General features: G+C 43.5%; 1 protein-coding gene across 13 annotated transcripts in view; it reads right to left on the reverse strand.

The window, feature by feature from the left end:
• arvcfb (ARVCF delta catenin family member b) overlaps positions 1-23,591 on the reverse strand; it is a 214,569-nt gene that overhangs the window by 103,924 nt on the left and 87,054 nt on the right. For 9 of the 13 annotated variants that reach the window (XM_037097261.1, XM_037097262.1, XM_037097254.1 and 6 more), the window contains 2 exons: positions 22,757-22,847; positions 21,565-21,784 (listed from right to left, as the gene is read on the reverse strand). The exons of 3 other annotated variants lie outside the window; for them this stretch is intronic. In XM_037097261.1, coding sequence (XP_036953156.1) covers positions 21,565-21,756 — 192 coding nt within the window. In that variant the 5' untranslated portion in view covers positions 21,757-21,784; positions 22,757-22,847. Of the gene's footprint in view, positions 1-8,915; positions 9,156-21,564; positions 21,785-22,756; positions 22,848-23,591 lie in introns of those variants that run through there. One more of the 13 variants, XM_037097264.1, reaches the window with a different exon arrangement.

Genomic DNA, 23,591 nt, shown 5'->3' on the forward strand with positions numbered 1-23,591 from the left:
GGCCTTGTTTGCTTAACTTTGAGAACGTTGCAGGGTTTAGTGCACTCTTTTCCACACGTCCTAAATCTGTGGAGGTAAAAAGAGGAAAAAAAACATGCCTTTGCACAGCTGCTGACCAACCGGGGAATTAAATTGAGACCCTCCTTGAATCGCTGAGGATCCAAGAAATCAGCTTGGTAACCAACAGCAACGTAGAACAGCCATAGAGAAATAAATACCAATGTGAGCTTAATGGCGATGGCAGCCAAAGGTCTAGTTAGGAAAACGTAGGCTGTGATTCTTCAGCGCTGGATATGTTTCAGAGGCAATGTACCTGCACTATCAATCTTCGGGGCTGTATTTTTTCTTCTACAAAGTGTCACGCACAGTTAAGACCATAAGCATAGACAGTCTTACAAAGAGTGTAGCTATTCATGTCACTGTCTGCCTTTCTGAGCACAATAATGAGGAGAAACAAGGTGTTTCAATGGCTCAGTAGCTAATCTGCCGGTGCCATCAGGTCATAACTGTCCTCTCTTAGACACTCTCCCAATGCATCATTATCTAATAAAGCAACACTTTAACTGAAGCTGCTACATGTGGAATACCACATCAATACTTGAATTATAAATTCATCCTGATAGCATAGTTTATGGCTGAACCTGAAGAAAATTGGTACCACTATTGAAAAATAGGTTTACTTTGTTTTGCTTTCCAGGTATGATTTGCCTCTTATCCTGTGGGATTGAGTTAAAGCACACATACAGTAACTACTGCTGTGTTTCATGTCCACTGTGGCTCTGCTGGCCTGTGACTGATCCCGACACAACCTTTTTCTCTCCAACTTTCGGCTGCCCCCTCCTCAGAAAAAAAGAACACACAGCCACGATGTCCTATTACCAAAGTAAAAGCTTGCTTGGCTGGAGCAGCAGGATACTGGCAGCTCTAACAGCCTACACCACAGGGCCAGGACTGTACACTCTCCAACCCAGCGCAGAGTGTTAAGTACAGCACCTTCCATGGATGGCTGGCACCTGTCCCTCCATATCCGCAGACCTGGTTGGCACAGATCAACACTGCACCACGCTCCACTTCACAGCCTATTACACATTCCAAACAAATTAAATATGAGGGGGCGTGATGGGGCGAGATGGTATTTTCATGGAGCCCCAGCAGCCAGTGCAGGCCACGCATGCTGTAGAGGTTCATTAGACAGCTCAATAGAGCCTTGTGGAATGTGCGAGGAGGCGCATCCCACCATTGTTCACCAGTGGCTCTTCTGGGAATGGGCTAAGCATATATCAAGAGAAGATGATAACAATACTGTGCCATCACATGTAATGGCATATGACAGCCAGCACAGTGTCTCGATGCTTTTATTGTAGAAACTATTGAAGTGTACAAACCGTAGTCTGCGTGGAGAATTCGCTGAGCTGGGAATGCCAGGAACTCGTTTTTCTTTCCCATTTTAGGGAGGTTGTGTTCCTGGTTTGGCTGAACTCTTGCCACTGGTTAGCATAATGTTTGTGTGCAGGCACCGTTGGGGCCAGAGCTGTGGATGCTACAGCAGAGGCTGCATGTCGTGGGGGCCGTTGAGGCCCCAAAGCCGGTCAGCTTACAGTGGTTTGGATTTTCCCTCGCACTCCTTTCTCCTCTATCATTCTCTTTTATTTTTCTCCCTGGATCCAAGCCATCAGCAGTAACTGCCACTATTGTGTGTTTGCAAGGTCCAGAGCAGCATTCTAATGAAGTGCCGGACCTCATCAGTGCACTTCAACGGCTAGTGGGTCAGTAACGGCCCTCACTTCAAACTCCCTGCAGGCTTTTTGACTGAGTCCTCAGTAAGCAAAACATGTTGCTGGTTAGATACATGCTGGTTTTTCAGATACAATGGGACATGATGGGCCCTCTGCTACAGCATTCAACACAGATATGCCAGTCAACAGGAATAAAATTCAAATTAATAGAACTGTTCTCAACAAATAAGGATATTTACAGTCATTCAATTAGAGCTCCAACTTTAAATCAATTTGTTTTCAACTATAAAATTTAATGTCAACTATTTTGATTATCAATGAATCTGTTCAAATATTTGTTTTTACAAAAAAAACTCCAGCTTCATACACGTCAACATTTTCTGGTTTCTGCTCTCCTCTATGAAAGCAATCTGAACTTCATCCTTTGCTTTAGGAACCACTGCTTGAAACTTTATAGACTACAACAACTAATCTAATCTATTAATCAAGGAGATAATCGGCAGAAGTGACAGTGAAACCAATTGTTATTTGCTGCCTTCGAGTCAATATAACACCTACTTGCAATCATGATTTTATCACCTATTTGAATGCATTTGCTGATGCTGACCTCTAAACAACTCTGAATGTGAGGCCTTTTACAGAGACTTCAAAAGTATCTATCAATATATACTCCACGGAGGCATCTCTTCAGATGTGAGTCAGGATTAGCAGCAGTCAATGTGATCAGTTTGACATTTATGTATACAGTTACACACCTGTTTACAGTTGAACGCTGCCAACAGATGTGTTACATATGAACACAGATTGACGTGCACAGCTGGTCACAGGTGTATGCCTCATCCAACCTGTCATTACTCCAGAGGCACAAAATTGGCAACATTTAGACAGCCAAGTGTAACATAGGATAATCAATAAAACATGTGGATTTACTGAATGAATTTTCTTCATTCTTACTGTTCATAGCTAGAAGAAAAAAAAAAAAAACGCGTCATGGCTTCAATTGATTTTCAAAAAACCTACAACTGTGATGACTCCGTACAGCAGTTTAACTAAATGAATCAGAGAAGCCTTGTAAAAGCTCCCCCGCACCATCACATGTCAGTGTAATCTGAATGGTCAGCCGGCACTGATAGAGCCCTACTAGAGAGCTGTCAGAGGGAATGATTAATCCCAAAAGGCAGCTTGAGACAGATGGTACGATGATGGAGGATCGATGCTTTCCGCAGCATCCCGACTACTTCCAGCAGCCAGCCCAGAGGCAGGAAGTGGGCTAATCCCTCAAAAGAAAGTTCCAGACTAAACATGCAAAAGAGGAGCCTGAGCCATCTCTTGCTCTCCCAGCCCCCACGACCACACTGCATGTACCGCCTCGCACAATATGGAAGGTACAGGAGGGGTTAAAAAGAGAAAGGGAGAAGGAGGGAGGCGTTTGTTCCTGCGTTTCTGGTTGAGGGAAGCTTTATGAGGACTTTGACCTTCCCCCTCAGGGCCCCTCTAAGAGGTCCCCAGCTGCAGGATGGTGGGGGTGGAGCCTATATGGACTATACATATCTGTCAAAGAAGCCCCAGTTCTTTTGAAAAGGCCCCAGAGCCAGACCCCTCTCCAATTGAAGGTCTGGTGGCAGCAGTGTTCCCAGCATGGAGCGTGGCAACAGAGATGGAGCCCAAGAGAGGGAAGAGGAAGGAAGGAATCGAGGAAAAACTTCCCCTATATTGTCTTCATGGACCTTGCACTCAAGAGAAATAGCATGGATCATATCAATAAATCAACTACTCTTACGAGCTATATTGAGTACTGTTTATGTTCCTGTAGTCCATCAAATACACTTGAACGATTGTTTCCTTCACCTAGCGGAAATTAAATCTTTACTGTCAACATCATACTGAGACATTTAAGGACCAGTCTGGTTGTCAATTAGGATCAGTTTCAGCCACAGGACTTCTAGACATCAGCACTCACGTAGCGAGCTGTTTTTCTATCGTACAGATGCTGGGAAAAGGGGAGTTTGCAGCCCTTGGTGTCATCAATCACAGGCTCTAAAGCTCACCGGGTGCTGCCCAAAGAACTGTCAAATCTGCAACTTTAACCACAGTCCCTGCAGGAAAGCCAATTATAGCGGTGACACATGCAAACGCACACACAAACACAAGCGCCTGCATTGGAAAATTTGCACATACACATACATGCGCACAAGCACACTGGTCATTCTGACAGCACACTGGGACACCAAGTGGAAAATAGTTTTCTTCACAAAGCTACCAAACTGATTTTAATCTGTTCAATAACTCAATGATAACCATCAACATCATCACTATGAACCTTGGCAGCATCACTGATATCAGACCTGAGTGATCATGGTTTAATCCTAACAGCAGAGTGGTGTTTTTATCTCTTAAACTGGAGCATCAGGTTGTGTAATAACCAAACTGTTGCCATTATGTAATCACACCACCATTAAGATATGAGATTATCATGGAAATAGTGTCACTACAATAAACACGGCCCTAATTTGCCTACAGGCATGACTTTACGTGTAATGAGTTGTTGCTTTCTGGTCAGCCCACGGTCTGACTGAGCCTCTTCTGCTTTCTCTGCGGCAAGTGGCTTTCTTATCTACCCGATCGAAAACATGGCTCTTGTTGCTGGCTTCCAGCAGCACAGATAGAAAGGTGTTTATTGGACACACTCAGGGAAACCATGAATCCCACTCACCTATAAACAGGGCTACCCTGTCTGTAGCCTGCAGACAAACACTGAGTAAATAAGCCGGGGATCCAATTGATGTTCCTGTGTAGCCTCCGGTGTGTGTGTGTGTGTGTGTGTGTGTGTGTGTGTGTGTGTGTGTGTGTGTGTGTGTGAAAGGAAGAGAGTGGGCTGACACGGTGTCTACACCTCCCCTCTGGAGGATTTAATGTATTTGGCAGCAGGGAAAGCACAAAAAACTCTCAATCAGCCAAGTAGTCATTAGGAAGTGATTGGGAGTTCATTAAACCAAATGTAAACCAGGGGAACGCACAATGTAATGTTTTCAAAGATGTGCATTAAATACATATGAGAACACAAAATTCTCCCCATATGCACCCTGCACACATTTCAGATAAGAGGCATGCTGAAGAGCTGAATAGGTAAAAAAAAAAAAAAACAGAACAAAAAAACAACGGCAGCTCTAGCGAGATAATAAGCTGCCATCTCATTAATGCAATGCTTCTTCTCCCCAGTGCCGTTTCCAAACATAGCAGTATGAGAGCATCCATCTCGAGCATCCCCCCCCACCATTTCAATTTACTGCCACTCACCTTTTTTAATTTCATCAGCGTGATGATGAAAGCTGAGAGAGCATTATGCTCCTCGCCAGTGGTCAGACAGTGAGTGAGCGAGTGCCGGCCTGCATCGGTCACACTGTCAGCCAGCCAAATGGGTTAGGACAGAGAGAGGGGGAGCCAAGGCAGGGGGAAGAGGGGAGATCTGCAGTGCCAAGGGTTGAGTGGCACAGACCACGAAGGCTCCAGAGAACACAACCACAAAGTAGACGCCAAATACATGAGAGTGTGTTTATATGTCATACATGTATGTATATAACTACACATAGCAAAGTCTAGTGGTTGCTGGGGTCAGGTAGGACAGTGTGTAGTTAAGTGTTAGTTATAACACATTTATTGGATGGGATGTCTGGTGCGGTGTTGTGTTGTGGGGCAGCAGTGGCTCAGGATTCAATAATGGTTCAATGCTTGCTCGATACCCCAACCTGAACATCAAAGTGTTCTTGGACAAAATCCTGAACCCCAAATTGCTAACAATGGCCGTTCAATCACTGTGTGAGAGAGTGATGAATTAGAAAAACACTATATCAATGCAAGTCTGTTTACAATTTACTGTTGCATCAAGAGCCTTTAAACCAAACTGTCAATAACAATATAATAGTAAGTGTAGCACAGTTTTTATAAGCATAGCACTGTTTAAGGAAATCAAAGATATGTATTTATATACCCTTATCTGGCCAATAATTCGAAAACATTTGATTTTCAATACGAGAAGCTGTGCCAGAAAATTATTGGCATATCTTGTTAACGCGCCTTCAGAGGACATTAACGGATACAATAAAATGACGTCAATTTATGATCCCAAGATAATAACACTCAAATACATCTTTTGTTTAGCACTTTGGATTGGCATATGCAAAGTATAATATTGAGCACTTATTGCTTGCCTGAGGGGCACATACATGGTGTGCCATGTGGATGGCAGAGGGGTGGTTACCATGTGGAGTAACATATATGGCCTCAGCTGTTCACATGTAAATTCAGTTCAAGTTACTCAAAAACAACAGGCGTAGGTGGGGAGGATCGTAAACGGGCAGCTCTTGGATGGATGGTGGGCGGGGTGCACGATACTGTAACATGTCAAACTATGTTGTGTCACGGGTCATGTGATAAGAGCAGCCATGTGAAAGGTATGAGAAACATGAGGAGTATGGCCAGACTGTGTGGTGGGAAGGCCATCTGGTATCACCAGTCACCAGGCACTTACCACCATGTGATCATACCCTCTCGCCTTAAAAACACAACAGGCACTCTTGAGTCCAACCCCCACCCCATCCTGCACCCAGCCCCCTGGTAACTGCCCCTTGCATTATTGGTTTCTCCACAGCTATTGACCCATCATATGTTTCCGGTCACTGGCATTATTCTTGTATAACCTCCGCTCTCCAAGCAATACCACTCCTCATGCTCCACATGTCTTCAAATATTGATCTGCACGACATCTTCTGCAGTCACAAAACAGGAGCCTGAGGAAAGGAATAGAAGAGAGTGTGCAAAAGGACGGTCGAGCCGTCACACAAAAACAGCCCAGAAGAAAAGAAGATGGAGAAAAGTTTGATGGATTTTTAATTTCGGTGAGAAATCAAACAGCATTAGAGAGGTGGGACCGCTCAGAAGCTGCAGCCCCGCGAGCTGTCGGGAATCTGGCAGTAACCTGCAGTCTGAAGACAAGACCTCCTTTAGTCTTAAGTTGAATCACTGATGAATTATTTTGCTATTCAGACAGGTCCTTCTAGCTTGCGGAGAAGTTAAGTCAGTTTTTTTGATAGACCTTGGCAAGATGATGACTATTGGATTATTCATGATGTTTTCCTTTCTCCTTCACGACAAATCTGTTCTTGTATTTTTCATGAGCTAGAAGACGCTACGACCTCTGCAACTAAATTCAGAGGATTTGGGCGCTACCCTGCTGGTGTAAAGTTCTAAAATAGAGGGCAGTTTATATTTAACTCAGACATGGTCTGGTGCAGGCACCCCCACTAATTGAGGGCTATGCAGTAATCTTCAGTGGGCTAAAACTCATTTACTATAAGCTCTGCTGCAGCATTAAGATGAGGTCAAGGCAGATCAGCATCTCTCTCATCTCCCCGGGCTATCTAAATACCAAAAGTGTATAAACTTGTTTGGAACTATTGGACACCGTTAGGGACATATAGAGTAGAGCACAGAACATCAGTGCTAAAAGTGGCAGCTTGAAGAGGTTCAGAGAGGTTCAACTCCTGCTCCAAACAGCTCGACAGCAATTACTGAGTAAACGCAGGATGAATGAACAACCAAAACAACAACATGGACAATGAAATCGATCCATTTATGGCTTAAGTGTGACTTGGACACATTTCACCCCCCTTTTCCTGACCGCACCGCACAAGCAGGTGCTCTAAAGCTGAGGAATGTCCAGATGAGTTGAAAAGGTCACCCCACGATGCCAGCCTACACTTAAGTATGCCAAGTATCTCAGTCTTACGGGGGTCACGGACGCAGGGAGACATTCTGCACCTCTCCAAACCATTTTGGGATGCATCTGGGGAGGACCTACTCTCAGGCTGTTGACATGCATTTCAACCCATTCACATAATCCAAGCTGGGATTCCAACAGGCACCTTTTGCCCTGCTTCTGATCCACCGGCTGGCAGAGTACAGCCTTCAAACTTATCGAAAACAAGGCATGGAAAGAACAAAGAGTGTGTGAGGGAGAAAAACAGCTCCTTCAGTTATCTCGTGGCACTCATCCACAGGGGCAACTGTTAATGTATTATTATCAGAGCGGCGTGGAGAGCTGACAGAATGTTTTTCTCCGCCAGACAGGGGTTTGGTAACTCCACCCCTCTCAGCCCAGCGGAGGAGAGCCGCGCTGATGAGAAGTTGACCTTATTCAATCAGAATTTTTTTCCCTCTGCTTTCGCTTTTTTTTTGGATGTCTGTCTTGCTTCTTTTTTTTTTTTTGAGCATCTGAGCGCTGCCAAGCTCAGCGGGGGAAAAGAGCGTTGTGACGGCGTAGGCTGTCTGTGGATGCGCTTCAAACGCAGGGAACACTTCCAATAATGTATGCACATCATGCCCTGGTACACACACACACACACACACACACACACACACACACACACACACACACACAGTAACACACTCGCAAGCAAGCTAACAAAAGCACATTCCTACGGTATCTGTGCAAGTGAAAAGACAAAAGGCTTTAATGCCATGTCTCTCACACAATTGGCACTACAGCCCGTAGGCTATAAATCCTGGCCCGGGCTCATTCAGAGCCTCGCAGGCGATGATCAGGGACAAACTTTCAATACTTCACTGCTTGTCCCATGATCACAGCAGTCATTCCATAGGTGGTACTGACATGGCTGAGCCCATCAATGTGTCAGGGAACTCATAAGTCACAGCACTGCTTTACTGCAAAGTGTGACACACACACACACACACACACACACACACACACAGGACCAACAGATCATGGTCAAGAGTATTTACAACTTGAAATGTCCCTAACTAGTGTAAGGACATCGTCTTTACTTACTGGAACTGATGTAATGCAGTAATCTGTACACATGCATGCATACCACATACACACGTGCACACAGACTACACATCCATAGAAACACACTCACACACGTATCCTCCTGAAGGACATCGATAAATCTGAGAATCTCGGCTCTCATGTAATACAACTGGTTGAAACAGCCACATAAAAGACGCGAAGAGCGATGCTCCTGGGTAAAAATGATAGGCATGCAACAAAACGCAAACAATGAGTGATCAGCTATGAGAAGGAGAAAGACAAGAAGAGTCAGAGAGGCTGGAGACACGATGAGAGGGGAGAGAGAGGAGACCGGCAGACACAGCAACACTAACCTGTTTCACTTCAGCAGGCATGGTCCAAAAAAAAAAAAATCCCCTCCTTTCGATCCCGACAAAAGCAAAACCTCCCGGTGAAACGTGTGACAACTGTTTCCTCCTGTCGGGAAAGTTCTCCTTTCTCTCCTCTCCTCCTCTCGTCGCCTCACGTTTCCCTGGTCTATTTACGTTGAGTTTCCCCTCTGTGAGCGCAGAGGCTGAGGCTCAGACGCAGGCAGCCATCCTCTACCCAGCTGAGTGCAGCCGCGCGCACTTAGACGGGGACGCACAGGAAGCGCGAGGGCGAGCCTTTCAAAATAATAGCGCGAGTGCTCGCGCACGGTCGCAGAGAGACAGCTAATCGGATTGCACATGTGCTGGACACTACCAAACGCTAAAGAAGACAAACGTTGAAGTGTGTTTGTTGTTCATATATCAATCAGTCAATCAAGGAGTATGGTTAAATAAAATAAAGATTATATAAAGATGAGATTAGATATACAGTATCCTGTTTGTTACAAGAGAAAATGGTTCAATAAGGTATTACTATTACTTTCAGTGTCTTTAGAACGGGTCTCAAATCTAACCATGTCCTACAGACTGACTGAGCAAAGAAAGCTACATCTACCTATTAACAGATGTTAATAGAGCATTTTCTGTAGCCACACATACAGTCATCTCTAATTAAAGGGTCTCTTTTAGGTGGACTGCTGGACGAATCTAGAAGGAAATTTCATTCTTTAAATTATTATATAAATAAATGTAATATGATAATATTTGTGCGCTGTTTTATTCTTGAATCGTAAATATGTAGGCCACTACTTAATTTAATTTAATTATATGAGAGCAGTGACACAGTGAGGTCAGTCTAGTATTATTTTGTTTCTTGACAGTACATTACCATCGGTGTTTGCTTTTGGCCCATGGCCTAACATTACATTTCAGATTTGGCACTGGACAAGAGATCTTGCTCCTTACAAATGTTTAGTGCATTTTCTCTTCTTGTTAGAGTGTTTTATATGGAAAGCTTATTCATGAATATAAAAAATAACAGAGTCAGAGTCATTGATAACTTCAGGCCTATAAGCCCAGCTTGCTCACAATGTACCTGTGGGCCATGTTGGAGATCTAAAGACACACATGCACCTCAAATAAAGTAGAATTTGCATATTATTTTTTCAAGAACAAGAGTAATTTCTGACCTTAATGTCTTTTGCTGTACTTAATTGTGGTAATTAATCTGAATTAGGGATTTGGATTCACGACCTATCTCATCATTTCGAGCAGAAAGCTTGTATTTCTTTTATTGGTCATTAAGTAAGAATGACTGACGACGATGAGCGGTGCCGTAACGCTTTTATTTTGGAAGTAAAATAACCCAACATCCAGTGTGATTCTGGCTAGCCCAGGCTGGTTTGACACAGCTGAAAAAAAAAGGGATTTCTCCTTTGCCGGGATGCTTTATGTATGTAGGGACTGGAGAGAGATGAAGGGCACGGGGAGCCGTTGCTCCTGCAGAATTCCCCCCCTCTCTGACGCAAACAGGAATGCAAGAAAAAGGAATGGAGCTGAACTGAACTGTGTGCATTCGTGCGCGCACACACTCAGTCAACAGAAAAAAAAAAAGTTAGCCAGAGAGAGAACAAAAACCTCCAGGGCTGAGAGAAAAGGGGGAAAGAGGAGGTGTTTTAATAGAAAGGAGGGTTCCCAGACAGGCAGCAGGAGCTGGAAGAGTAGCAGCTCCCCTTCTCTCACTCTCCCTCTCTTTCTCTCTCTCTCTCATTGGGTCTATGTCTGGCATCTAACTGGGGTGGGACCAGCTCCCTCTATACACTCAAGCTGCGTCTGTCTGTCAACTCATCGACCCCTCCCCCTTGTTGGCCTAGACGAGGAAAAAGAGAAAATGTGGGGGGGGAGACAGGGGTTCACACACAAAACAAAAGTTGCCCCTTTTGAGGCTAAGGCACCCGGTACTCTGCAAATTTTTACACCCTGCACACACACATGCACACACAGCTCCTTTTTCTCTGCCTCTTTGTCCCGTTCCTCTCGCTGCACTTGATATAAGGGAGGGGTGGGACGTACGTGAAAGAATTCACATTGAAATATCTATGACTGTGACCAAGGCCGAGGAGGAATGTTAATCTAATAACGCCGATGGAAGCTTAGCTAAGAAAGACAACTTTGAGAGACGTCTGGACTTACAGAGGAGAGAAAAAGAATGACTGGACTAAAAAAAAGTGAGGGGAGAGAAAGGAGAAATCCCAAATGGAGGGGAAATGGCTGAGGTTTTGCATTCCACAAGCCTGGTATTTCATCTCCCTGAATGTTACTGCCCCATTTGCTCTAAATGAAAGACCTGGCCAACCATGCACCATTATGTTTAGATCTATTTACTTTCAACAATACCATTACAAATTCAGCCAACCAACATAGCCAACCAAAAGAAAAAAAATATTCACGTAACTTCAATTGCAGTGCATTTCTTTCTCTTATGTGATATGCAATATTACATTCCATTTAAGCCATTTAAGGACTGAGTGAGTTTCATAACCCTGTTTAAAAATCCATGAAGTGCTTTGGAATACTCACGGGAGCGGATTAGAGAGGAAGCATTGCTCTTTTTATTATTTATTATTTTCTTCATAAATCTGTGCATGTGTGTTTTGCCTGTGTCCATTTTAGAATTTAAAGTAGTAATTATTGTTTTAAGGATTATTTTCACCAGTTAATATACCATCTATTCTAAAAGATGTAGTGGGAAGATGTAGGGATGTCTGTGTAAGCGGCCCTGCAATACATTCTGGGAGTGTCACATCACGTTTCGAGAGCGTTTCCCACTCCTCATTTGCATAAAGTTGAGGTCTACCCTAACATATGCAAATCAGGTCTTGTTGCCTCTGGAAACTCCTAAAAACTGTAAAAAGCTAAACACTATTGAGATCAAATGAAGACAGATTCAACAACTGTGTGGTTTATTTCTCATCAGTTCATTTCAGTGAAAAAAAACGTTTCCAAACGAGCCATCACGCTGGTCCAGTTTGGAATCCCAGAGCAGTCGGCCCGTGAGTGGTGCTCATCCACTATGCAACCAGTATGTCTTTGGGTGGTTGTCAGAGGGTGTGCTGGTCAAGAATGGTCCGCACAAAATGTCATGTCCGACTCTATCATCTATGGTTGAGATGGTTGAGATATCTCAGTTTGGACCAAGCCCATTGACAAATGGACCCCAGAACCAAGTTGCATATACAGACACGTAGAACCCACTTATCATTAGGATCATTAATAAGAATGCTGTTCTAGAAATGTCCAAATGGTTCCAACTGGATTGTGTTCAACATCACATTAATATAATAGATGATATAATAGTGATGATATACTGTATATTGTTTCCAGGAATACCTGCTACTGTCTGACAAAAGCTATATTCTCTCAAGTCTAGCCATCCTACGCCTGGGCCTTGTAAAATAAATGTACAAGGTGTATGAATAATCCAAGAGGTGTAATCAAAGCTCCTGAAGTCAGCTTTACTCTGTCAGAATGTACGGTGTGAAACAGATGGTAGAAAGGTTAATGTTCAGCAACAAGGCATGCTTTGACAGCCAGACACCTCCGATGAAGCTGCATCTGTTAAAATCGTGTTTTTCGCTTCCATTCGAGATGCCAGATGCAGGGAGAAACAGAAAAGGAGAGAGGAGCAAAGGCACACACCAAAAGTAGACCGAAGGGAGGTACGACAAGCGGTTGGAAAATATATATGGCATTTCATTACAAAAAAAATAATGTTTTTTATAATCTTCAGTTTCAAAGGAGGCTTTAATGACATCTAATAATAAACAGCACTTCAAAAGCTTTCTCCACTCTGCCGAGAATACATTTCTTGGGAAACACTTTTTCACCTTCAAACTTTAATAAGTAAGTTCAACTAAATATGCACTATACACAAAGCAGGTCGGCCAAAAAGTGCATAAAAAGTGCTCTTAAAACTAATAGTGACTTTCCTGCCCTAAATCCTTAAGGACAATGGCTGCACAGTGTAACTGCGCTGACAAAAACATAATGTACAGTCTGCAGGACCATGATCTGCTCTACCACAGGCTGACTCTTGTTTATTCTAACAATGGCATAGCTCCGAAAAAAAGCCCTTATCTAATGACTCTTACCATCATGTTTTATTTTCCCCTTGAAAAATGCCTACTCAGCGATGCACAGGATTACAGTCCAATCTGTTGGGGGCTTTTGTCTTGCAAAAAGGCAATTTTCCCTTCAATTAGGGAAATAAAGCTCTGTTTAAATGACATCACTTCAGATCAAAAGGTTCCATTTTCTGTTTTTATGTGACAATACTGTAATTGCAAAGCAATATTTGTTCTGCAACTGTAACTGGATTAGGCTTCCACTTTTTTATCTTGTCATGCATAATTGGGACACTGAATGAGGCACAAACAACAGCATCTGAATCAGTGTGAGGCTGACATGCTGCTAGTCATAAACTTTCTTAATTTCAGTTAAACATACCCTCAGGAATTGGACTGGAGTGGTTATTCAAGGGTATATCTCTAAATGATCATGTTTAGTCATTTGTTCCATGGTCTAATACTGACGTTTCCAGTGAATTTCACAAGAACTTCTCCTTGTCTTTTCTGAGATTGTTGACAGATGGGCTGGCTAACTAAAATATTACCTCTTTTAAGAGGTACACTTCCATTTTTCAAATGCCTCAGAGTATGGTTAAACCTTGGCTTATGATCCACAGTTTCTTGGCAGGTGATCCAGCCGTTACATCCGACAATCAAACTTTAAGGTTTTAATCAATAACGTTCTGAATTCGAATTTTCTTTTTTTTCTGGAGCCGATAATCGAAATAGCTGATGAGTGAGACATCTTGCTTCTCCTTCATCTCTGTCGAGCACTGAACATGCATGGTACCGATAAGGCAGCTGATGAGGCTCGTGTAGTGACAGGGAAGCCATTAACAATGTAATAGTGTATCTTTTATTTAACTCTCTGTTTCAGCTGCATTTGTATCTGTGGCTCATCTAAAAACTGTTCAAGCTCAGGTGCAATTCTTTTTCCATGAATGCAACATAAAAAGAAAAAAAAAAGTGTGTTTAGTGTGCCCTTATTCAACACCCGATGATCTTGAATGAGACACTTGGAGAAAGACTGTCAAGATTAGTGCCCGTCTTTTCACACATTCCTGTGCTATTACCATCACCCTCAACAAAACAAGAATCACTCTCAGACACTCCGTGAGAGACAGTTCACATACCAAGACCTTTTTCCATTCCACTTCACCCTTTTCAAATGTGCCAACATGTAATGAGGGCCCCTTAGTCTTTACTGGCTTCATCCTGAGACAAATTGCATGATTTTTAAACAAAGTGCGTAGGCAATTCTGTGCCACAAAACAGCAAAGGTTTGCAAATTCCAGACTGTGATGTTCAGTCTTTTTATAGTCTGCCCAGCAGTGTAGTGGGCCTCAGCCTGAGGCGAAGTCAGAACTCATATTCAGTCAGCTCAAGTGCAAAGCCAGTGGATGAATGTTCGGTTCTGACTCAATTCCTATAATGTGATGGTGTGACACCTGTAGACTGCTGCTGCTGCACACACTCAGAATTTGCATTTACCCTCCAATGCACACAGGAGGAAGAGTGAGTATTTACTGGAACTGGCAAATACCAAGAGGTTTGCTTCTGCTGGCATTAAACAGAACAGAGATTTTAGGCTAATTTCAGGTAAAGTACCCAGCTGAGAGTTACAGAAACTCTTTCTGAAATGATTCATCGACTACTTAGTTTATCTTGAGGGTATTCTTTACCAACCGATTAGTTGATTTTCCAGCTACAACTGTGTTTTTAAATGGAGTGAATGCAAGCTTTGCCAGGATGCAGCTCTGGCATCCAGACACCTCTTTACAAATGTCCATTTGCAGCTTTTTAATCAACATTAGATCCCTGGGCCAGTTTGCATTTATTTGCGGAGCAACAATAATGTGACAAACAAAGTTTGGCAGTTTATACTGTGAAGAGCTGAGCTGAAACTGATTATCTTTACTTGGAAACACTGTTGCCTTCATTAAAAAAACACAGTGGGGAGAAAGTGAAAGTCCCTTTTGCAATTAAGGCATTTGTAGTCTGAAGGAAGTCCAGTAAGGTGCAAATGTACTTGTTCAAACTTCCCAAAACAAGAGTCTGCTGTGCTGCTTCTGTTCCTCATTTGATTGCCGTTTACGTGCTTGTAAGTCATGTAGTAAAAATGTCACACCAGTCCGTTAAACTCTTGAGGATAATTAAAGCAAGGCTTTGAAGAACACTTCCAGCTCTACTACAAAGTTCCAAAACTGTTTTCAATTAAATGTTTTACAGGTGAAAGGGGTCAGCCATGTTTGGTTATCCTGCTGGACAGTGGGAGGGGTGAGGTCACATTCCTCAGGTGGCACTGGGGTCCAGTGAAGGAGAGGGGCTTTATTTTTAACACATGGGATACAATTTAGTCTCTGGACGTATCGGCCAAGCCCAACAGTCTGTTTAGACCACCACAGTCATTTTCAAGTATGTGCAAACTTCCATGCAGTCCAGAGACCTTCGGGCAGAGGCAGTGCCCTTCAGAAATATTTAGCCTGTTTGTTCACCTATGCGAGAACACAGAGTGGATGTCTGCTAAAGGAAATGGAAGCAGTTTTCAGATACCCCTGTTAGTGCTTTTAGTGTGCATAATGGTTTAATGGATTGTGATCAAATGACAGGGAGGTGCACCAGGACAGGCATTAAAGTCCACCAGCACTGAGGCTGGTTTGAACGATGAAGGTTTGAGCCGCCCCAGAGGAATAGAAATAGCTCAGGGCACAAAAAGCTTCTCTGCTGCCTCCCCTTCAAACCTCTTTTTCCCTGTTCATCTGAACCAGAAGAATATGCACAGCCCCAGCCTTGAGTAAAAATTCCTGTCCTTCCATGTCAGCCTCTGTACCGAGCTAAAACACAGAGAGGACTTACCCCCTACCTTGAGCAGTTAGCAGTGTGACTCATGGGCCATTGCCTCAAACTTGACTCCTAATGTTGAAGTGGGGTGGATAAAAGATAACCTAGAACAGTGATGGCACGCTCTGCATGTTTTGTCTTTGGTTTAAGCAATGTAGTGGGAAGAAGCAAGTGGCTTTTCAAAAATAAATGTTTGATATATTTATTATATATGTGAATGGAGTGCATTGCCTTTTAAGCCCTTTGGGCCTTGACATGCCTAAGATTACTGAACAATCCATTCTTCTGCCTGAACTCCAGCAATGTCTGTCTCATTTACACTTCAAAAGGGTGAGAGATGGTTAGAAAAAGAACACTGTTTATCTTATCTCCAACCAGTTTATGGCTAGTGTTTCTCATGAAATAACATAATTCTATCTTAACAACCTACTGATAATTATTCAGATGAAACAATCAGGGAAGGAACCACTCAAAAATTAGAAATGTTCAGCCAGTGACAAGAGGTAACAAGGAGATATTTCTTTTGAAATTCACTCATGCAAAAATGTGAACAGAAATACCTCTCAAAAATGTCATACTGAGTAGAAACAAAGCTCAAAGCTACTATCTGTATCTGTATCTCTTTATTTGACAGCATACAGCCTTCTGCAAAGCCAAAAAATATGTCAGGCTTCAATATTTCTTGTGATACTGAAAAAAAATTGGAACATTATTATGAACCAAGATCTGAAGTTTTCCTCTAAGTTTATCCTCAGTGGACACTGAAGATCCTACTCCCTCTTCAAAGACTAAGTTCTGCTGATTGTAACATTATGTGTATTATGTGTGTGATTTTAGATTGTACTGACTTATCATGACTGTGAGAGGAAGTGGTGCGGTGACATTTTCTGTAGGCTGCACCACCAATCTATGATATAAGAGAAAGTGGCCTGAGGGGGTACGGGAACAGTGTGGTATACGAAAAATAAACAAAGAAGGCACTTTCACACCAAGATAATTAGGATGTTTATGGGAGGAGAGAAGGTTCCTGATGGCACAGTTAGAGAAGAAGACAGGGGAAAGTAGAAGAGGGGAGGGGGTAAACTAAGGCTCATTGTTAGGCAGGTGATTTACGAGGGTACAGGGGCTCCCGGGCCCTGCCAGTGGAGGGATAGATCTTCTGTCGCTATAGCACCCTCAGCCCTTTGTGTTCATTGTTCTTAGACAGGCTTGTGGGGGCTATGGGGATGAAAGTGGGTGGAGGGCGGCTGGAGCGATTGTTGGTTGAGTGCTGTAGTGCCATCGCAGGCCCTGTACATCTTCACCACAGACAGCAGCACAGATCAAAGGCTGCACTGTTCCCCCTCTCTAAAGCTCACAACCCTTTGAAAACTTCCCACAACATTTGCACAAGGGGATGATATGCCTCTGCAATGCTAGCAGCCCCGCTGAATATAGCATCTGAATACCAAACACCAACATTTAATGATATCCACAGTGCGATAAATTATCCTGAGTTTCCTTTTCAATGAAGCCAGCCGATTGTATGCGCTGGCGAGATGGGATCTGTGCATGTGCTGCTGGGCAGCGGCCATGGCTAGATAGATTAGGAGTCTGGTGTATATGAAATGAGGTCACCTTCTCCCTCAGCTCCAAACAGACGTGGATGTCTGAGTGCTGTCTGCCTTTCCCCACACATACAACTGTCACCATGCACCACTTGACCTTTCAGAGCCTTGGTGATAACGCTCCTTCAGGCAAAAATCAATTACCACAGGGCATCAAATGAAGAAAGGATAGTAACATGTGAGTGGTCACATGTTGTGGCTGTCGATGGATGCAGATTCAAAGACGCCCCGGTCCGTGTCACTGAATCTCTACGGATAATTACATCAGGAAAGCTAATGGAGTGTCTGACAGCATTGTTCTGATGTTTCTCACAGGACAGCGCAGCGTAAACACTCTAGTTCTCTTCTTTGGCGTGAAGTGTTATATTGAAGTGAATGAGGGTCAGAATTCAATTAAGGGCCTCGGAAAATAGGGCAGTTCTGTTTACAAGAACCTCTCCAACATTCATTGTGCCAGTACAATATAAAATAAATGATTATATATATGTTGACATTGTGTAAGGCCAAGATATAACATGATGATATCTAAAACTCGTGAACCACAATGTTCATTTCTATTTAGTTGTATTCACTCCATGCCGAGCGCTTTGACTTGGACTTGGTCACTTGGTGACTCATGGCTTGGAGTTTGTCTGATTTGGGATCATTTTAACTCCACAAATATAAATCCTAAAAAACAGCAAGTCGTATCCAGCATCGTTCATAAGCATAGACAATAAAACTGAATCACTGAAAAGTTTAGAGGGTTGGAAGCTGTGGTTTCCTGAGCCAAATTCTAAATTCAGCATGATAAAAGGCTTTCAATTACAATGCTGTCATGCAGATATTTAGCAGACAATGTTTACCACTAAACACTATGTATATCTAAAGCTGATGGCAAAGTAATAATTGGCAGGTATTTAGTCATCAACCAACTATTGGATGAATAAAAATTTTGAGCAGATAATTGCACTAAATGAAAAATAATGAACATTCAAAGTCAGTAAACCATGTGTCTCCAGTCTGCACGTTTCCAGACTTTTCACTGTGACAACCAAGCTCCCTGGTAATATTATTAACATTAAACTCGCTTCAAATGCCATTGCATAGTGGACCAAAGCAGAGATAACTAGTTAGCCAATTCCAGCTGACTTCACCATACTCATAGGCGGCTGTAAATACTATCAAAACATGGTGACACTTACCTGCGGCTCAGGTGCAGCTGCTGGGTCCTGTATGGGTGGGACTGATCCTTTTACGAGGGTCAGTGTCGAGGCAAAGCCAGCTTTATACTGACCCTCATTACTGAAGCAGTCTGATGTGAAGTGGTTAGCACACACAAACAAGCTAACACGAACTGCAGTGGCACATTGTCATTAAAAATTAAACGCAACCACTGTCTCTTCTGTTGTTCTGTAGCTGGGACAGAATATAGGCAGAGTACTATGAGCGACATTGCGAAACACTGCTATCTTACTGTTGAACACACCGAACTTCACGTCGGGGATGAACGCCCCCCTCTTGGATATCTCCTGTCACTGGCCAGAGGAGGCCAGCCTATGAAAATGACTCCTTTTGTTACGTAACGAAAGGAGCTGAATCTGGACAGCCTGTAAGAGCGCCGTTTTACCAGTGGGTGGGCTGCAGAGACCATGCAGGAATCGTTTGCATTCTGGGAGTTGGTAGGCTCAGGGAGGACCAGCTTATATATGTAGATAGCAGAGAAAATGTGTTTTTCATAATATAGGACCTTTAACATGAACATCAGCCGAACGATTTGCAACCAAACTCAGCATTTAGGAAGGCTACAAATCTCTTTGACTTAAAATGTAAAGGGGGAAAGGACTGCTAGATTTCTACTTAACATTGTCAAACCATCACTGTATGACTTATTTGAGTCATTTGGCTGCCATCCAGGGCCATGCCTCACTCAACATCTACACTGCACTGGATAGAAAAGCCTGCTATGTTAAACCTCACCAAACTGAGCTGTAGATTGATGAAAAAACAAGTATTTTTGAGCATTTGACAGCTGTGTTTGAAGTGACCAATCATACAGCGCTGTGCTGTAAAGTCATCTGCATCAATCTCTGGGAACTGAAGATAATTTTCATGTTTATTTGCTACCCACTGGGCGTGCTCTCTCTGTGCCCGTGTTAAAATGCTGACAATACTGATCCAAATGATGAAGGCAGATAAAAGTGTCTGCTTCCTGCTGGTGTTTGGACCCAATCTGTTCTGAGGTGAGTGCTGTGAAGCGGATCACTATCTGCATCAGTGGCTTATCACTCTCATTAAGCATCTACTTGCATCTGATTTCATTAATCACACTCAGTCCACTTTTCCTTTTCTGACCCTAACTTTAAATAATGGAAGGCCCCGCTGAGTCTGGCCCCGAGGTTGAGAATCTGAACCTTGAGTTACTGATCCATGCTCCATTTTAATCCATCATGCAGCCTGGGGACCGAGTGTGAGTGTGTGGGGGGGAGCAAGAAGGAGAGAGATAGAAAGAGAACAACCTGATGCTTTTCTCATCGCTCATACCTCCTCATTATGTGAAGGAGTGAGTCTCCAGGTGCAGTACACACACACACACACACACACACACACGAACACACACACACAGGACACAGGACATAGCACCTTCTGGCTCAAGGCCGAGCACATGTGCTGCCGAGCGTTCAGGTGCCATTTGCCCCAGAGCAGACGCTGATCAACCTCCTCCTACCTCTGCATTCAATTTGCTTTGGCATTAATAGGTGTTTTGGATGAAGCGAACGGTCCACTGCTTGGCGATCGAGTGACATTGGATGTAAAACAGGGCAGGGTTTTTACGTGAGCGGTACCCCGTCATGCCCAATTGGCTCCACAATGTGCAAACAGCCCGGGTGTGGGGCAGCCTGTGAGTGTGATCTGTGAGTGATAGCATGAGAAAGCAGGTTAATTCACTGCCTGTCATGTTAAGCGCTGTCCATCAAATCATGGACCAGTTTATGAGGAGGGTATCACGGTCTCTTACACACACACGCAGATTACCCTACTGGTGGGGACGAGGAGTTTGCTTCACCTTTCTATACTTTTCCTGTATATTCCTCATTATCCCCACATGAAGCCACACCGGCAGCAAGCCCTTTAGAAATGAACACTGACTCTGACTTTTAACAAAATGTGACTGCAGGCAAATACGACTACAGGTACATGTGGGCAAAACAGTTAATCTCAGCAAGCCTTACTCAATCAATAATACTGCCTCCCTTACAGTGATTAAAGGTGATGTATCTAAGTGCTACAGGTGCTGCATTGCCAAATTGTGATTTCACATTCTCATTAGTGAAACGTATACAGTCTGTGTACAGTCAGTCAGAAGTGATCATACCTAAGAGTAAAAACAGGAGAAAGGTCTGAGAATATCCATATATTATATGATTTTTTTATGTAGTTATTAACAGAGAAAGTGTTGACTGTAACTTCCAGTCAATGTGGCAGCGAACAGTTTGAAGTGTGTAAATCAATGAGCTGTTGTGACTGCTGACATTTTGAGGAGATTACAGCTGTCTCATTTGTACATCTTACGTTTCCTGCTCCTGCAGAGTCGGCCAGCATTGTCAGGAGCCCTGGCCAGGACTCTAATGTCCCCAAGACGCCGGGCAGAGCTGGGCGAAAGGCCACATCCAATCAGCAGCACCACCAGACAATATCAAAGACCAGTGGGCGAAAGGAGATGGGATTGGATGGCAAGCAGTCGCGTAGAAGGAAGCGGCGAGGGAAGACAGAATGAGAGGTTGAATCTCATCAGCTTGCTTTTAAAGATGAGTCACCACAGGGTAGATTATTGCACAACAGTCAGGACAGTGGGTACAGACAAAGTGAGCAAGTGTCCCAAATCACAGAGAAATTGAACAGAGAGATTATCGAGTCTCACCAATGATGAGAAGCAATGACCGTGAGCAAACATGACGGTGGAATGAGCTTGCTCAGATGGAAGGAGGGAGCAGGAGAGGGTCTCTTTAGAGAAGTAGGCAGGGGGCAGACACATGGTTTTGCAAGTTGGCGGTTGAAAATGGCTGGGGATGGGTTTGCCAGCATGCTGGCATCATTTACCTGCATCACCACCTGCTGCCATGCTAGCGGTTGGCTGGTAGGGGGGTTGGGAGGCAGGTTGGCGCGCTCTAACTGCAGAGTGACGTTGCGACGCTCCTCTTCAAGGGCTCGGGTCAGCTGCTCAAAACGCGCCTCCTGTTCCTTCACTGAGGCCAGGATGCTGGCGGCCGAGCGAACATCGTAGTCCTCCATGTCCAATGCTGGTTGCAGTTGTACAGATCTTCCAAGATGGGAAGGGAGGGAAGAGAAGGGGGAGGAGGGGGCACCAGGTCATTAAAGACACCCTGAGCCACCAGGCCGGGTGAGTGGCATCGGCACGCTGATGCATGCCTCAAGCTCAAAGTCAAAGACAAAACTCATTTATTGGCCAATATGGAAAACTGATGATTTGCCATACAGCACACATAACTGTCATGAAAAAAAAGACAACACAACAGATCAAAATATAACAATTGGGATAGTTACTAGATGACTGGAGAGGTGGGATACAGAGAGTCTGTCTGTTACAGTCAAATCTGTTCAGGTTTGACAGTACAAGCCGCTCAAATTCTCCCCACAAAGGGTGACTGCATGGAGAAGTCTCGGAATCTCCAAGCCAAGCTTAGCAAAGATATTGAGCAGAGAGGATTCTCTGCTGGATGCCAATTAGCTTTCTGCTTTTTCTTTGAGCCTTTATTGTAATTAAACCAATCCTGGCACCGTGGATACGATGAAATACAGTGTTGGAACATCAGTGCAGCAAAATGGAAATATGATCCACTGATTCCAAGTACAACAAAGGGAATGAAACATAACAGTACACACACACGTTTCTGGAATCCAAAAGGTGGAAAGGAATGATCTCACCCCTACAAATGAACAATAGCAGCCAGCATGGAGGAATGGCACTGTCATTGGATATAGTCATGCACAGAGCCATAATGCATTCTGACACACAAGCACTGGTGCAGGCACAAATCCAACACATGCAAGCTTCCCACAGACCAGCCATACGGAAACCAGGGATAAGTATTACGCACATTCACTGTCTATCATAAATTATCATGATTTTTCTAGATAACAGTTGTGAGCCACAGTGCGCATTGCCGTCACACACACCCTGATATCCATAAATGATGGTGGCGTGATATCAAGGGGGTTGACGGAACAATAACAAATGGGGCTGGAAATAGCAATCCACAGCAATACAGACCTAGTGGATAAGCAGGCTGAGAGGTGTTAGAAAACAGACATCCCCCACTCTAACGGAAGCAGAAGGACGAGAGAGCAAGAAGAACGGAGAGCTGGGAGAGAGGGGGAAGAAAAACAAAGGGAGGACAAGAGAGAAAAGGCCAGAAGTTAAAACAGAAAATGAGAAGCAACACACAACACATGGTTCTTCTGACTGGATTGTATTTATAAACCCAAATCTAACCAAACCGGTGCAAAAAAGGATTTGAAAATGAGCAAAGTATCATCTACAAACATTTCAAAACGACAGACAGACGCGGAGGAAGTACTCGGATCCTGTACTTAAGAGGCAACACTGCAATGTAGAAATACACTTTTGCAAAAATCTACAAGTGTATTAGCATCAAGATATACTTAAGTTATCCAGACTAAAGAGAACTCATTATGCAGACTGACACATTTCAGAATAGTGTTTATTAAACATTAGTCCTGAATTATAATTATTGAGCTAATTATGTGTTCATCATTCTATTGTCAAAGCTGGTAAAGGTGACTGAACAACTTCATACAGTTTTTCTTCGAAGTATGGTTGGGTACTATTGCCATTCACGTACCATTGATTTCATACTAAGGTTGATGTCTGACCAAAGTGTCTCTTCTGTTCAGCTTTGTTTTTTATATCACAAATATTGCAGAGAGTGTTGCCTTGACTCACTGTGACTTGCTGCAGACTCTCTCTCTGTCTCTCTCTGTAGTGCTACTTTAAAGACGCTCTCTCACCAAGTGAAATGTGGCACCAATCGCTTTAATGTGAGTTGGTAATTATCCGCCACAAGAATGAAGAGTTTTGTACCCAA

This window comes from Acanthopagrus latus, chromosome 5 (genome assembly GCF_904848185.1).
Source record: "Acanthopagrus latus isolate v.2019 chromosome 5, fAcaLat1.1, whole genome shotgun sequence".
NCBI classification, from domain to species: domain Eukaryota; kingdom Metazoa; phylum Chordata; class Actinopteri; order Spariformes; family Sparidae; genus Acanthopagrus; species Acanthopagrus latus.